Raw genomic sequence first — 15,793 nt, 5'->3', positions numbered from 1 at the left:
AGTGTTGAAGCTGTTTTTTTCCAGCTGTCAGATTTGTCCCCTAATACCCTTTTGTTTACAGCCAAACAGAGTGATGCTTCATTTCAAAGTGGATTAATTTAATAAGTAGCAGCCTATAGATAAGAGTCCCTGCCTGTCTCTTTCCATCAGCTCTGAGGCTAGCTGAAAGCAGTTTTGAAGACACATTGGAGCTTTCTGAAAGGTCACTGACAGCACACCATCTCATCCTCAGAGAATTGATTGTTTAATGAACTTCACTCTTAGATTTTATATGCTATTTCCAGGTGCAATCAGTTTCACTATCAGTGATGGATTTAAACTGTCTGACTCACACCCACTGAGGTGCTAAAGGTTGTAAATTATTTCACAGGCTTGTTGAATGTCTTTTTGGAATTGGGATGAGATTATATTATTGTCACATCTTGTAAAGTAAGATGCTAAAAGTACGCAAATGGTAGATTTCTAATTTCCACTTTCCATATGCAGCAAGATAGTGCTATTATTGTAGTATGTGTCACTGTTCATGCTCCTGGAATTGCATTCTCTGAGATCTTGATCTCTAACAGCAAATTAACCCCCATTTCAATGTGTAAAATGTTCCCTTAATGTTTTGAGATAGTGCATTAATGCTATTTTTCCACAACTGTGTGCTGCTGAGTAACAACTGCTGTTCCTTGAGGCATCCTGGTGGCCGGAGAGTTTGATTTCAGCTGGGCACATCTTTCTCCATCTTCCTTTCTGCTCATTGCCTGCAATCTTTCTACTGTCGCCAATTTAATGAAGGCATTAATAAGCCCTGGAACGTACAGTTTATTGACTTGGTAAACTTCACTTTCAGATATTAAAAGGGTTCAGCTCTAGTGTTTTTTTTTTTCACTTGCCCAACAGACAAATAGGTCAGAGATCCACTTGCCTTTGGCTCAGTTTTTACTTGACTGTTTTATCTGCTAGCGGTTATAAAATAACAACAAAGATTAAAGTTAATTGCCATGTTTAATTTTATCTGCCTTGCTCCCAAACTCCTGGCAAACTGCAATATATACTTGGAGCTTTGCCGAAATCCTAATTTAATGTTGTCCTGCTTGTGGCAACATTTGACTTGTTTAAAGTTGTAGCATATGTATTTGACAGGAACATGCCTCATTTACCATGTCTATCTTTGAGTGACAACTTACCTGACATTATCTGAGGTTTCCTAAGGCAGTTAGCCCAACCTGGTTGACCTGCCATGCAATGTAAAACAAATGCTAAGAATTATTTGCAGATGTTGTTTAACCCAGGCTGTCTGCCATTTTTTTCCCCTCTGGGTTTAATAATCTCCTCCCCTACAGACACACAGAGGGGTGGTGGAACAAGCCAAGAGACACACTCACAAACACAACAGTGCGTTGACACAAACACATGTCCCATCAGCATACACAAAAGCAAGTGTATACCCAAACACACTGTCCCACAAATGAGGCACTGTTTGAATGTGATTCAGAGCATTCAGTGTTTCACTACCGTAATGAAGGACCCACTAGTGCTGCTTCACCCTGAGGCAAAACAGGCTCAGGTATTCAAATCGCAGCACACAACTGGGGCATTTACACCCCCAGCTCAATTTTTTGTCATACTTGGTTGACAAACACACCCATGCACAAATAGTACCTGGTCACATGCACTTTGAAGTGGTTTTTAATCGCATTTGCAGCATCTTATTGTGTTTTTTGTATCTACTATTGCAAGTAAAGCCTCTGACTGGTGTTTAATGAGATAAATGTTTGTTTGTTTGTTTTTTTTTATGTATGTGAGTTCCAAAATTGTCTTTTCTTAATTGTGAAGCTCTGTTGATTTGTGCTCCAGCACAGCGTCAAGTGTTCAAACTCTTGTCAGTGCATGTCAATTTAGGACCTTAATGAGATATACGTTGGAATGCAGAGAACATTCATTTTGTTATGGCATCTTATTTAGCTACAGACAGCAATCATAGACAAACAATACAATCAACTGGATAAGTTTCTCTGCTGTTTTCTCTGAGTTATTTCACACTCTACCTCCTCAGCAGTCAGCCCCATTAGGTGAGCAGCAAGAACAATAGGAGGGGGGGACATGTCGCAGTTGCACTGTGTCATCGTTGCAGCATCGGTGTCCTTTCATGTTGCAGCCTTTTCTGGGGGGTTCCACTGTGTATGCCGACAGCTCTGGCAGATTAAGAGGTTGGCTTCATAGCTTCACCACAGACAGGAATGCTGTGTAACGTCTGATAATACAGACTGAAACCACTAGAAAATGTCAAAGGATGTCATGGAGATGTCCCACAGGAATATCAATAGTAGGGAGGAGGAGGGTGAGCTGAGCAGATTGATGCAGTCTGCCCAGACATGCCACAGCTATAATGCTTCCAGGCAGATGTGAGCGTCAGCCGCCAAGTTAGTGTCACATGCGTCACACACTGACAATGTGCAAAGAGGAAGGAAGATGCTCATGGCAGGTCAGATTTTATATTATATAAGCTGTTTTGTGGACTGATTTACCATTTGACAGATTTGCTTCCTGTGACGGCATTAGGACCAGAATGACAATTAGCTTAGTGACGTTCTTAGTCACATTGGGTTGCCCTCCAGCAACAATATGGATCTGACTAATCCAATTTGTGCTTCAAGGTAAATTAAATTCAATAAAAAGAATCAACAATTTAGGACTTGTGTGCAATAATGAAATCAACACAGAACAGTAAAACAAAAACTAACAATTTTTCCTAGAATTCAGATTAATCAAGTGTTTGTTTTTTTGTTCTTTCAACAGTGACTTGTCCCATGAATGAGGTATTGACAGCGTCCACGGGTGTCATCATGAGCCAGTCACCAGGCAATGGATTCCCCCATTTTGAGTCATGTTCCTGGGTGGTCAAAGTAGAGCCTGGCTACAACATCACCTTCACTATTGAACACTTTCAGACCAGCCGTCAGTTTGATGAGCTTGAGATCTTTGATGGTGAGCCGCTGTGACCTGAACTGCAAGGATTTGTTTACTTAATGATCAGTTGATGCAAAAATAATCACCAAACTATTTAAAATCCTTTTAGAAAGTTTTGCGTGGCAAAAATGGTAGAAAATGCAGTTTTTAGCCTTCAAAATATGGAGATTCCCCTGTTTCCACTGTTGTATGTTGTATTCAACGGAAAAGCTTTTAATCTTGGATTGAAATCAAGGCATTTAAAGAAATCAGCTTTGACTTTAAGAAACTGGGATGGACATTTTTCACTATTTGCAAACATTTTATAGACCAAATAAACAACTCATTCATCTATAAACTAATTAACAGATTAATAGATGTTAGAATATAATCATTTGTTCAAGAATATTTGAACTGAGCATCCTGTTACATTCCTGCTCACTATGCATACTATTGAGCAGTCTGTTGACCTTAGGTCCCTACGAGGTCCCACAACACTTGGTTAATGACTTTATTTCACAAATATCCAAAATTAAAGACTGAAATGAGCCAGACAGCTGAATTTACAGTCCTTAACAAATCTCTCTACCTTTACCAACGGAAAATCACACAGGCTTCCTTTCATGGTGACAGATCATCTACATCTGTCTTTTACATTTGCACGCGATTAGAAACAGTGTCAGCATTTTTGCCAAGCTGCTCCGAGAAAATGGCTGTGGTACACACTACTGTTCCTGATTAGTGCTTTTCATCTGCTGCTGAGTGAAGGGGAACAGACATTTCCTAACCTATGGGTTGCCAAGCCAATTATAGAAGGAAACCTTTTTTTTTCTGCAATTAGCAGCTGAGAAAATTTAGATTTAACCAGAACTGAAACAAAATAATCAATCCCTCAAAAGCTACAGCGTTGGGAAATGTATATTAATCTAAAAATTCAGATTCGACAAAATTAAATCTTGCAAAATAGGAATATTTTTGATGAAATTACATTCTCTGTTCCATAAATTTTCATTTACGAGAACATGATATTTAAATCCTTCTTCAGGTTAAAGTGTGTAGATCACAGTTAATTACTGTCAAGACCCAGTGCTGGTGGTCAAAGAGTTTCAAAGTCAGTTTCTTGATTGTCTTCTCTTCAACCAGGCCCTTCCAGACAGAGCCCTCTCCTGATTACCCTCAGTGGTAACTATTCCAGCCCACTGAGCATCACCAGCTCCAGTAACAAAGTCTACCTGCACTGGTCCTTCGATCACACTACCAGCCACAAAGGCTTTCGGATACGCTATTCAGGTGAGTCAAGATGAGGCATACACTACCCTGAAGTCACAAGCAATTTTTTTTAGGTTAAATGTGATTTTAGTGGCCCGTTTAGAATTGATTTACTCTGAGAAATTGATGTTTGGCTTTGTTGCCTCTGGACATGGTTGTAAATTCGATCTCATCTGAGGTGCCTTTGGTTTACTGTGTCAACAAGACCAAGATTTGGGCTGCCAACTGCAGCTGAAATCGCTGGAAATATGACCCATCTCCATGACAACCTGACGGGGGTGCCAGGCACGTGCGGCGCTCCTCGCTGTGAAGCACAGGCCGGGGAATTATCAAATGCTGTTTCTTGTATTGCTTATTATTCTTCTGTTTTGTCCTGCTTCCATGAAGGATCTGTTGGTATACGACACCTGCATAACTCGCTGTGAATTATGACAGTGTAAATATTTAAAAGGCTTCCTCCGTTCTGTATCAACACCACTCAGCCAGATTGACTAATCGTCTCTCTCCTCCGCTCAGTGGAGCTCTCGTCTCCCCAACCGGATGTTCTGTCGTTTTTCAGTACTTTTCCCTCTTGCCATTTCTTTTTCCTTAGCCGTGATGGATTTTGCCTTAGCAGGCTAAGTGACAGATGGACTAAGTGAAGGCTGAGAACCCACAAGTTGCCTTGGTCAATATGGAGTTCTGTAGTACCTTAGTGGGGAGGAAGTAACAGATGGTACGGGCATATCCATGTATTCTGCTTAGTTCTTCATCAGTTCGTATTATGTCTCCATGGACTAGTCCTCCATCTACAACAGTTTCACCTGTTTTCTGGTCTATGTGTTTTGGCTTATATTGCATTATCGTGTCATATAGCTACCGTTTGATTTTAAATTGTCTTTTTCTTATTGAAGAATTAGCGCTCACTTTGCGGAAGCTAATGGGGATCCATATGACGAAAACAGTATTTGCAGACATGTCCCCTCTGCTACTCTAAGTGTGAATTGTCCATTCTTCTATCAACTCATTTCAAAATTATTCCTAATGCATATATGTCCCTCCCTTTGTCTGTATCACCATCTACCTCCCATCATCTTTCTCCTCCTCTCTATTATCTATTCCAATCCAGTCACCTGCCAATGTGGATCTGATTCCTCTGAGCTGCAGGGCTGATTGCAGTGAGACAAGCTTTATACTATAACAGGCAGAGAGGGGGAAGGAGCGAAGAACACAGAAAGAGTGGCAAATGAGTTCGACACAGATAGAAGAGATGAATTGAACTCAGGAGCCGCCAGTCACCGTGACTGACAGGAGGAGGTCTTGCAAAGGAGCGTACAGTAGCTCAGTTGGTTTTAAATATCTTTGGTTCTAAACATTGGCTTTTTTTATCCCTAACCCATGTAGCCAGCAATTAATGAGAATCCATCCCTTGATGATTGTGGAGAGGACAAACTCGAATGTCACACTTCACAAAAGCCTGAAGTTCACCTACTGTGTATCATCTATGAAGAGAGCTTTCTTTGTTAACCTCAGTCTCATATTGCACATAAAGCCATCTCTTCAGTGCCACAAAATGGTCCATCAGTTCACTTGAAAAAGCCTCACAATCTCTGTCTCTCTGGAACAATGTGTATGAGGCAACAACATCATATTAATGTTGAAAACATATTACACCGCTGGCATGGCTTTAAGTTTTGATACTGTAAAGGAGTTTTATCTGATTGCGTGGTGCTAAAAATTCTCACCGACTTTGAAAGAAAGGCCATTGCCACTGCCACGTGTGAGTGGTTTGGGGGGAATTTGCATTTTTATAGGACAGTAAAGTGGTCACAGTGATTAAGTGTAATGGTTAATGCGCTTTTTTTGCGTCCATGGTCCATTTCCATCCTAATCTCTCCCCACGACAACTACCATTTTCTATGTAAATAGCCACATCCTGTTGCATCACAATATTATCTTAAATGTTTTCACATTGTTTGTTCTCTTTCTATTCTCCAGCAGGTGTGCACTGATGACATGTTATTGTGAGCTCTGCAAAATGCAATTTAGGCCTCATTCTATGGGAACCGTGAACCTGTTGCCAGCACCATTGGGGATGATAAACGATTATTGCAGCCACCAATTTAGCCAACAAACAAAAACAGATACTTTCTTCCTGTTATTATGTATCCATCACTTTTATGATCTTCCTCTTCTCCTGCTGACAAACTCCTGGTTCGCTTTGTAGAACATTAGTTTCCTTTAATCAATTTTCCTTGTCTCTAGTCTGCAGTTTTTCCCTTAAAGAGGTTGCGTTGTGCATGTATTAATACATATCCTCCTTTACCATGCCAGGCGTAGAAGACAGATACAAAACAGATCCGGGGCTCGGTGCTATTGAAGGCACATTAATCCTTCACTCCTCAACAACTTGCATCATCTTGCATCATTATTGGGATTTTATGCTTGTTGCACTCAATTTTATTGTTATACATATTTCTATCTGTACCTATTTTTTTATTTTATTATTTATTTTTTTTTCACAGCGGCCTACTGCAGCCCGCCAAACAGTCCTGTTAATGGCACAGTGCACAGTTTGACAGGCACTAAGCTAGGCAGCACCCTGCGTTTCAACTGTGACCAGGGCTTCCGGCTCATCGGCCAGAGCAGTGCCTCATGCACCCGGAGTGCACAGGGGATCTACCAGTGGAATGCACCAGTACCACTTTGCCAAGGTGAGGGCGCGATCACAGCAGCAGGTCATGAGTTAGAATTAGAAAGTTGGAAGTTGTTTAGAAAAAAGCAGTGATAAGGAAATTTAGTTAGAAATTTAGAGTAGATCTAATTAGAGTATTAGAGTAGGTCTAATTTTTCTTAGTTCAAGTGAGACAGATATGCCTGTTACAACAAGATGCAACAGGATTATTTCACATTGCTAATATACAATAATTTTCTGAAATTAAGTTATATTTTGTCCTGTTTCATGCTTCTCATATCATTGGGACTAAACTCATTCAGCATTTAGTCACACTTCTCAAAACTGATGAAACAAACCATCAAACTGTGCAACGAAAACAAGATTTTAACAGTTGTAGCTTAGTTGGCATGCTTAGTGAAAGAAGACATTTTTGTAGCAAAAGTATTTTGTAAGTTCAGTCATTCTGATTTAAGTTGATTGAAAAAACTATCACTGAATCCATTTGCTTTGGATCAAAGTGTGATTTCAGCTGACAGTATGCCATCACCGACAGCCCCTCAGCCTAAGGCGTGCTTCAAGGAAGCTCACTTCACTGTGCATCAGAATGGCTTTGATGATAACACTGAATCAGATTAATAATATTTGGTTTACCTGGGCTGAATTGTTTGATATGTCAGACTCATGGGTTAAAGTCTATGCTGTCTGCTTGTCACTGTGCTATTTTTTTTTTTTTCCATGATGGAATGAAAAATAGCAATTATCTACTCTCAACTGAGATTGACACTTTATTAAAGTTGGAAAGTTTTATTATGTAAAAAAAACAACAACAAATGAATAGGATAACTGATCATGGTCTATTCATGCACGATATATTTCGATACAAAAGTGATTTTTCAAAAAAAAAAAACCCCTTCATTGATCTTTCTACTCCATTTGTTTGTGTTTATATTATATTCCATTACAAAACTGTGAAATTCCTACTTTGAAAGTCTTGTTTCTAACCAGATTTGTAATGGTATCAGCTGCAGCGTAAACTGAGAGCAGTAGGGCATCCATTCATTGTCTGGTCAAGTCTGCACCAGGTGTAATCTCCACATGAATTGCATGTGCTCTCTCTAGACTTGATTGTTTACTATTGTGCAGATGGCAGCCAGAGCTAATGTTTACTGCACATCAATGGTGGCTCTGGGAGTGTGTTTGTACAGGAGCCCATTGTGAGCGAGGCACTCTGCATACAAAGATGGCTGTTAAAATAAACTTTGCTACCTGTGCTTTCACTCTGATCTGCCACAGTTTTTCAGTCTTACCTTCTGGCCACTTCCCTCTTTCCCCTCCAGTCATGTCCTGTGGGATGCCAGTGCCTCCGGTCAATGGCAGTATTGTGGGTCAGGACTTCTCTCTCGGAGCCAGGGCCACATACAGATGTAATCCTGGATTTCGGCTTGCTGGGCCTGTCACTACATCTGTGACCTGTCAGGAATCTGGGAGGTGGAGCCCCATTGAGGCTCAGCCCAGATGTGTCCGTGAGTGTTTCTCTTATTTCAGTATTTCCAACTGAACATTCTCTCAAATTTGGCATACTAATGCAATATTTGATGTTGAACCAGCACCAGACAGAGTAGATATTTGATTTGATTATGTGTGTTTATCCTCTGATCATCCAGCGGTGACCTGCCCCGACATCGGCCACTCTGCTGTGGAACATGGGAGATGGAGGCTGATTTATGGAACTCAAAACCAATATGATGCTATAATGATGCTCATTTGTGACCCCGGATATTATTACAGGGGTCAAAGGGTCATTCGCTGCCAGGCTAACAGCACCTGGAACTACCCAGATCCACGTCCAGTCTGCGACAGTGAGTCGACACTACACATCCCATGATTGAATTTTCCTACAGTTTCTTAAGTTAAAACTCTCATCCACAGTAAGAAATTGAAAATCATCCACCAGAAAAAAGCAATTTGTCAAGCAAGAAAAAATAATTGCATCCAAATGTATCTTATTCCACTGTCATATTAGGAAGAGAATATGATTAAACAGGCACAAATCTTTTAACCAAAACAAAATAAATGAAAAAAACAAACAAAACCATTTTTCAAACAGAACTCAGATGAAAAGTTTTTATTGTATTTTACCATTTGGGTGTTTTGCAATATATATTATTTACTCATTTCAGTCATCTCCTGTGGGGACCTTGGGACTCCACCAAATGGCAACAAGATTGGAACGCTGACTGTGTATGGAGCCACAGCTATCTTCTCCTGCAACACAGGGTATACTTTGGTGGGCTCTCGGGTACGAGAGTGTATGTCCAATGGGCTTTGGAGTGGATCACAGGTCCAATGTCTAGGTGAGATCTTCAGCACCCAAAAATGATACAACTCTTGCAATTTGCTCCAAGAATAATTTTAAAGACATAAGTCTGACTGTGAGTTCTTCTTCCTTCAACTGTAGCTGGCCATTGTGGCACCCCAGAACCCATTGTGAATGGACAGATCGTTGGGGAGAATTATAACTATCGAGGCAGCGTTGTGTATCAGTGTAACCCAGGATTTCGTCTCATCGGGGTATCGGTGCGGATCTGTGAACAGGATCACCGCTGGTCAGGACGCACTCCAGTCTGTGTCCGTAAGTGCTCACAGAGAATAGCTAGAGAGTTAAAGGTAAAACTGTTGTTTTTTTTTCAAAACTTCCTCACTGAACAGTGTAGGGCTCAACACTGACACTTTCTACTAGTAGGAACACAGGTGAGGTAGGTAGTGTAACAAAAAGAAACAAATTCCCAAAATATCAGTTGCCTCTTTCGCAGATTAAAAATGTTGATTAATGATTTGTAAGAAGTGCATATATTTTTCCTTGGGATGATCTTTTTAAGCTACCAGCTGCAGATTCAGCCTGATTAGACTGAAACCTTCTGGTACTGATCACCAATTTATTAAAGTTATTCAACCTTTTTTACAGCAAGCTCCTGCACAATCTGCTGCAAAACATACAGTGTGAAAACCACTTTGGCCTCAGGTCTCATTTTAACCGTCACATTTTCAAAGAAAGGGCTATTACCTCACAATATTGCACTGTATTATTCGATAATACCACTCATTTAGACTTTAAGACTTGTTTTAACAGAGGTCAAAGGAGAGATGCACCTGCAGCAGGACTTCTGGCTTTGGAGATCGGATCACTACTCGATACAGATACAGCTTTCGATACAGCTTTTTCTGTTGTGACAGTCAGGTGTTTGATATTAAACAGATTTCAATATACTGTTCTGTTTGTGTGTAATTTTGTTTCTCCTTTGGCTTTCCCAGCCATCACATGTGGTCATCCTGGCAACCCTACCTTCGGAATGACCCAAGGAACCCAGTTCAACTTAAATGATGCTGTACGGTTTGTCTGCAACACTGGATATGTTCTACAGGGTGCTGTAAAATCTGCCTGCCAGGCCAATGGGCAGTGGAGCAACGCCCTCCCCAGGTGTAAAAGTAAGTGTCAACTGGATGCCAAAGCTTATCAGTCAGTGTATCCATAATTTGTGGACAACATCATGCCTTCAAATGAATGAAAGGATAAATTCAAACGGGCAGCACAGATTGGAAAAATGTGCCTGATCCTGTCATGAGGCAGTAAATTGTTTTAAAAAGCAATTTCAGGCCACAAAGTTGTGCAATTTGTCAAGTGAGCGGGCAAATTACTAATATGAGAGAACACTTTATCAAATAATTTTCTCCTGACACCTCCATAATTTCAAAATCTGTATGTGCATACTTACACAAATTCAACCCGGATTCTAAAAAAGTTGAGACACCGTGTGATAATGTTCTAGTCTTTTCTGAAATATATTCAATTGCACACAGTACAAAAACAGTATAATGTTTTACCTGATTAACGCTTTGTAAATATATGCTTATCCTGAATTTGATTGATTAGACAAAGGCAACAGCAGATTGGGGAAGGTGTGAAATGTTCAGAAATCACCTGTTTGGAACATTGTACAGGTAAACAGGTTCACTGGTAACAGGTGAAAGTATCATTTTCAGGTTTAAATGGGGTTTCCTAAAAAACTCGAGTCGTCCACGTGGAGTTCTATGACCACTTTGTTGAACACATGATTATATAAAGGATATTACTACATTGGCCCAGCGACACTGACTGATGTTGTCAGAAACTGTGTCTGGCTCTCTTCTTGTGTTCTCATCCAATTGTGTGGGTAGGTATTAGATAACCTATTGTAATGTGCAAGGTCGTATCTTGTGTGACCAAAGATGACCCCAATCACAGAGAGAGCGGAGATGAAGCTCAGAGACACCCGGAGGGAGGAAGAGTTTAAACGATGCATATTAGGGGAAATTGAAATGAAAAACCAAAGAGAACACTGGATTATTTAATTACCATGGTCTCAACTACATGGTCCATGGAGGTTCCGGATAATATTTACATTTGATCTTATTTCCTCTTAGCCTAGCTACCTCTGCTGCATCCTAAGGCTCACTTGTCTGTCAGGGAAACAAACTTGGTTAATAACCATGCAGAAGCAGCCAAAAACAATCACAGGGTCCTTGAGCTTGTATGAAAGACAGCAGCCTATAGAGACCCACAACCCAGTTTTTGCCCAGAATAAGAAGTACCCTGCTCTGCTTTGAATAAGCGAGGCAAGGACTTTTAATTTGGCAGTGTTTTTGCGACAAGCGATGTATCTTGTCGCCCATGTCTGTCTCTAAGTCCCCACTAACTGAGGGCTTTGTGACAGGCACAGAAAGGGCGCTCGCAAGGTCGAGCCCTGAATGTGACAAGGCAGTGACAGAACCGATGACGGATTGACTTATGAGTTTGTTTTAAATGAGAAGAGAAAGGATTTGGCCTTTTTTTTTCTTTTAGACATCTATGAAGGGATGAGGAGGTTACAAGTCCCACAGGAATATTTTTTTCAGTTGTTTAAAAAAAAGAGGAAGTGAATTTGGCTGCTGCATGCATAAGCAGGCGAGATTTTCTCCCAGACATACGCCTTAAATCTCTTTGCTCCCATAGTGACATCATATTAGCATTGGCCTTGTTTCCATGCAGATGCTGAGATGCATTATCTGTGAGCCTCTGTGTGTGTGTGTGTGTGTGTGTGTGTGTGTGTGTGTGTGCGTGCGTGTGTGTGTGTGTGGGTGGGTGTGGGTGGGTGTGTGTGGGTGTCTGTTCCAATGGCACATTATCCCTGCTGTTGATGTTGAGACATAAGTAGCTTAGAGGTCTTTTTGTCAATCAGATTTATCACCTTAATTACAGCATTCGAGACACATTTGGTGAGGTGTGCTCTGCTGTCTGTGTGTACTTCCTTGCTGAGTTGAAAAGTGTAGGTGCTGTGATGACATTCACTTTATCCTTCTCACCTTAGCCTTAGCTAAGCCGAACCGTCGGCGTTTCTTTCGGAGGAGATAGCGCAGCCAGTAGATACAGAAGGCAGCAAAAAAAAAGGTGAGGGTGGGGCAGGAGTCAGTCAGATGAAGGTAATGATTGCCACAGTCCAGATTTTAACTAAAAAAGTCTGTAGGTTCCATCAATAATGCAGGGAGCAAGAGAGCACTGCCGGTACAGCCAGTCTCCCATCCCTCTCTTATCACCACCAATTTGAGTCACAGCAACAGAGCTACAACACCACCCCCTTCGGATGACTCGTGTGTGTTTATTTGTCTTACAGCGATAAAAAGGGAAGAGACACTGGACAGGGGGAAAAAAAAAAAAAACACACTCTGACACACCACTTACAGGGCCGTTACTTGGCAGGAGACCAAGAGAAGGAGAGGGTGACCAGGGTCCCAACTTCTGAGTGGAACAGAGATGAATTACCTCGGCCCTTCTTCCCCGCTCACTTTTATTCTTCTTTTCCCTTTCATCCTTTCACTTCCTCTCTCGCTACCCACTGGGCCACACACACACATTTACCAGGAGGTCAGTCGTTTTTAGATGACTGTTGGATCGCTTTTGAGCCCCAATTGCCCAAGCACATTTTTTCAAAGCTGAATTTCCGAGCCTCGGAAATCTCGTGCTGTAGCAGCTCCACCGCTTCAAATACACTTTGTAGTGTTATTATGCAGGAAGTTGTAAATGATGGCGCCACGGGTCAGCGCTCTACAGGAAGGAATACATTATAATAGGTATTTTGGGGGTGATTTAGCTGTGCTGGCCAGCTCGGGAGCATGAAAATGAGCGAGCTTTTAGGAACATTAGCATACAATGGGTTCATTTTGGCTGTGGCAAAGGCACACTCATGGGGCGAGACTGGCAAGGCAAACTGGGGCATAATGGCTGCGTGGGCACTCTCAGGCAGTGTTTTAGAAGTCATTAGAGTTTTGGCATCATAGTAACATTTAGTTGTGCTTCACAGTATAAACTAGACAGCAACTGTTAGTCAGTGTGCTCAGACTTTGTTAAAAGAGTGTAAGGTTTAGTCTGTGTCTTGTATCTGAGACACTAAAGATGAATTGGTCCTGGTGGCAGTCATAGCCTGACATTCTGTCATGAATTTTAATATATTCTGCACCATCAGGGCCCCTTTCCTCTTTAACTCTGTACAGCACCCCCCTCGCTGTCCCTAGCTCCTCACTCATCCCTCATTCTTCCCTTCCCTAACTCCCTCCATCTGGTGTTAAACTGACATGGTGCCTCTTCTCCTGTGAGCTCCCCATCCATCACCATCTCTGCACCACAGCGGCCAGCAGGAGACTGGCTCTAATGAAGCAAATGTTTATTTCCGGAGTCTGCCTCCTACTTCATTTGGATTGGGATGGATGGATGGATGGATGCTGGAAAGGAATGGACAGAGGGAGAAAATAAAAGCAAGAGAAATATCACCACGGGTTAAATGGTGAAATGTTCATGGTGTGTGATACAGTCAGTATTAAAGTATATTGTTTATTAAAAACAAAAACACCTGACTTGTCGTTCTTGCCATTTAGAACATCTACATTAAGTGATCAAAGACATAAAGGTTCTAATATTTAATACACATTTACAGGTTTACGGTTAAATCTTTAGCTAAACTGAATCTCAAAAGCTTACGCATGAAGTCATTTTCTCTGCAGCTCCTTCAACCTTTTTCCCTCTCTTCATCTCTTTTTCCAGTTGTCAACTGCACAGAGCCGGGCCATGTAGAGAACAGCATCAGGCAGGTACTGCCCAGTGGGCCACATCGCTACAGCTTCCAGACCACTGTGTCGTACCGGTGCAGCCCAGGCTACTACCTGCTGGGCACCAGCTCCATCTCCTGTCAGGGGGATGGTACCTGGGATCGCTCCCTGCCCAAGTGCCTGTGTGAGTACCTCAGGGTTTGGTTGCAAGGGCTGCTGCTTGTATAATTTTTGTATATGCTGAAAAAGAAGACGGTAAAACTGTCGACATCCACACTAACCAAACAGCATTTGTAATCACTTGCTTATTTTATCAATTATCAGTGTAGTCTATAAAATGTCTGAAAATAATGGTACATTAAGACTCTGAGAGCTAAAATTAATCTTTTTAGATATCTTATTTTGTCTAGTCAACAGTCCAACACCCAAAGAAATGTTAAGGATAATATAAAACGATAATAGCTGATAAAAGAATCATCAGTAACTGTTGACAGTAAGTTTCAGCCCTATCCCTATCAGGTTCACTGCCATTTAGAGTAGGAAACAGTGGCATTTGTAATCAAGTATGCTTCACTGTGATAAAGGGTTTAACATTCTGATGGAACTAAGTCTCTTAATTGGTTGGAAAGTTTGGTAAAATGTGGTCTGATGCTGTAAATACAACACAAACACAACGTCACCCTCACAAGTAGAGTGTTAGTGTTGCTAAAACAAAGCAGTATATTCCAAAGTCACTTCTTCACTGTTGGCCTTGCAGCAGTTCATTGGTTTTCATTGGTCTCTCTCTGTCATCTCTCTGCTCTGATTGGACAGTGGTGCTCTGTGACCGCCCTAGCATGCCTCCCTACGCCCAGATCTCGGGCGATCGTCGGACAGTAGGCTCAGTCATCCGCTACAGCTGCATGGGCCAGCGTACCGTCATGGGCAACACAACGCGAATGTGCCAGCTGGACGGCCAGTGGAGCGGCTCGCCGCCACACTGCTCTGGTACGGAAAACTACACCCAGATTGACTGTGTGACAGTTGGAAGGATAAAACTCAAGATAACCCTCTTTTGTGAAAGCATTACATTTCAATGTTAAAGATGAACTTAAGTTAGAAGATTGAAATAAGCACATTCGAACCCTTGTTTAGCTTCCTGCTTGTAATACTTTATTAATTCAGCTGTATTATCAGCACCCAGTCACACCAATGCCCTCATAACGCCAGGCCAACAAATAAAAGGTTTGGGTGGCAGCTGTTAGCTAAGGAGGTGGACCAAAGATAGAGCTCAAGGGCAAAGTGAGTGTCCTCCATAAAACCTGCTTTAATCTGCTCATATCAGGCTAAGGAACATGGCCGCCCACACCTCAGCTGGGTTATGAAGCACTATAAAGACATTGGCCCCCATGGACTGTCTTCCTTTACAGTGATTTGCTTCACGACATCTAGTATACCTCATACACATGAGAAAGGCCTTGGGGGTGTCCTCATATGCAAATGTACATAGGCACATAGGTGACACAAACATGCAAAGACAAGAAATGTCAGAAATACATAGACTAGTGCACACACAGGCCAGCAATAAAGTAACATGCTGACAGTTTAATGTCACAATTCACGACATTCATATACTGTATATCTCCGGGGATGGCTAGTGTTCTCTAAACGGGCAATAAACACAACCCTTTTTTTAAAGATTTGCCTGGCTTTCTTGGCTATGTGCAGTTAAAGACATTTTGACCAGCGCCCTGTAAAATGAGGAGTGAGAGCAGCATACAGCAGTACTAAACTGTTTGTGATTGTTTTAGATTGAGTACATGGAAGTATGAAGCA

At 41.6% G+C, this 15,793-nt stretch overlaps 1 protein-coding gene across 1 annotated transcript in view; it reads left to right on the top strand.

Annotated features, from left to right (window-relative positions):
- The window catches only part of csmd2 (CUB and Sushi multiple domains 2), a 229,725-nt gene that overhangs the window by 194,088 nt on the left and 19,844 nt on the right, over window positions 1-15,793 (top strand). The window contains exons 48-57 of the mRNA XM_037092394.1: window positions 2,788-2,976; window positions 4,081-4,227; window positions 6,711-6,899; window positions 8,200-8,385; window positions 8,527-8,721; window positions 9,043-9,216; window positions 9,321-9,494; window positions 10,175-10,348; window positions 13,974-14,162; window positions 14,792-14,965. Of these exons, the coding sequence (XP_036948289.1) occupies window positions 2,788-2,976; window positions 4,081-4,227; window positions 6,711-6,899; window positions 8,200-8,385; window positions 8,527-8,721; window positions 9,043-9,216; window positions 9,321-9,494; window positions 10,175-10,348; window positions 13,974-14,162; window positions 14,792-14,965 (1,791 nt within the window). The remainder of the gene's footprint in view (window positions 1-2,787; window positions 2,977-4,080; window positions 4,228-6,710; window positions 6,900-8,199; window positions 8,386-8,526; window positions 8,722-9,042; window positions 9,217-9,320; window positions 9,495-10,174; window positions 10,349-13,973; window positions 14,163-14,791; window positions 14,966-15,793) is intronic.

This window comes from Acanthopagrus latus, chromosome 3, assembly GCF_904848185.1.
Source record: "Acanthopagrus latus isolate v.2019 chromosome 3, fAcaLat1.1, whole genome shotgun sequence".
Lineage (NCBI taxonomy): Eukaryota > Metazoa > Chordata > Actinopteri > Spariformes > Sparidae > Acanthopagrus > Acanthopagrus latus.
The sequence above is the reverse complement of the archived record's forward strand: the minus strand, read 5'-3'. Positions and strand labels throughout refer to the sequence as shown.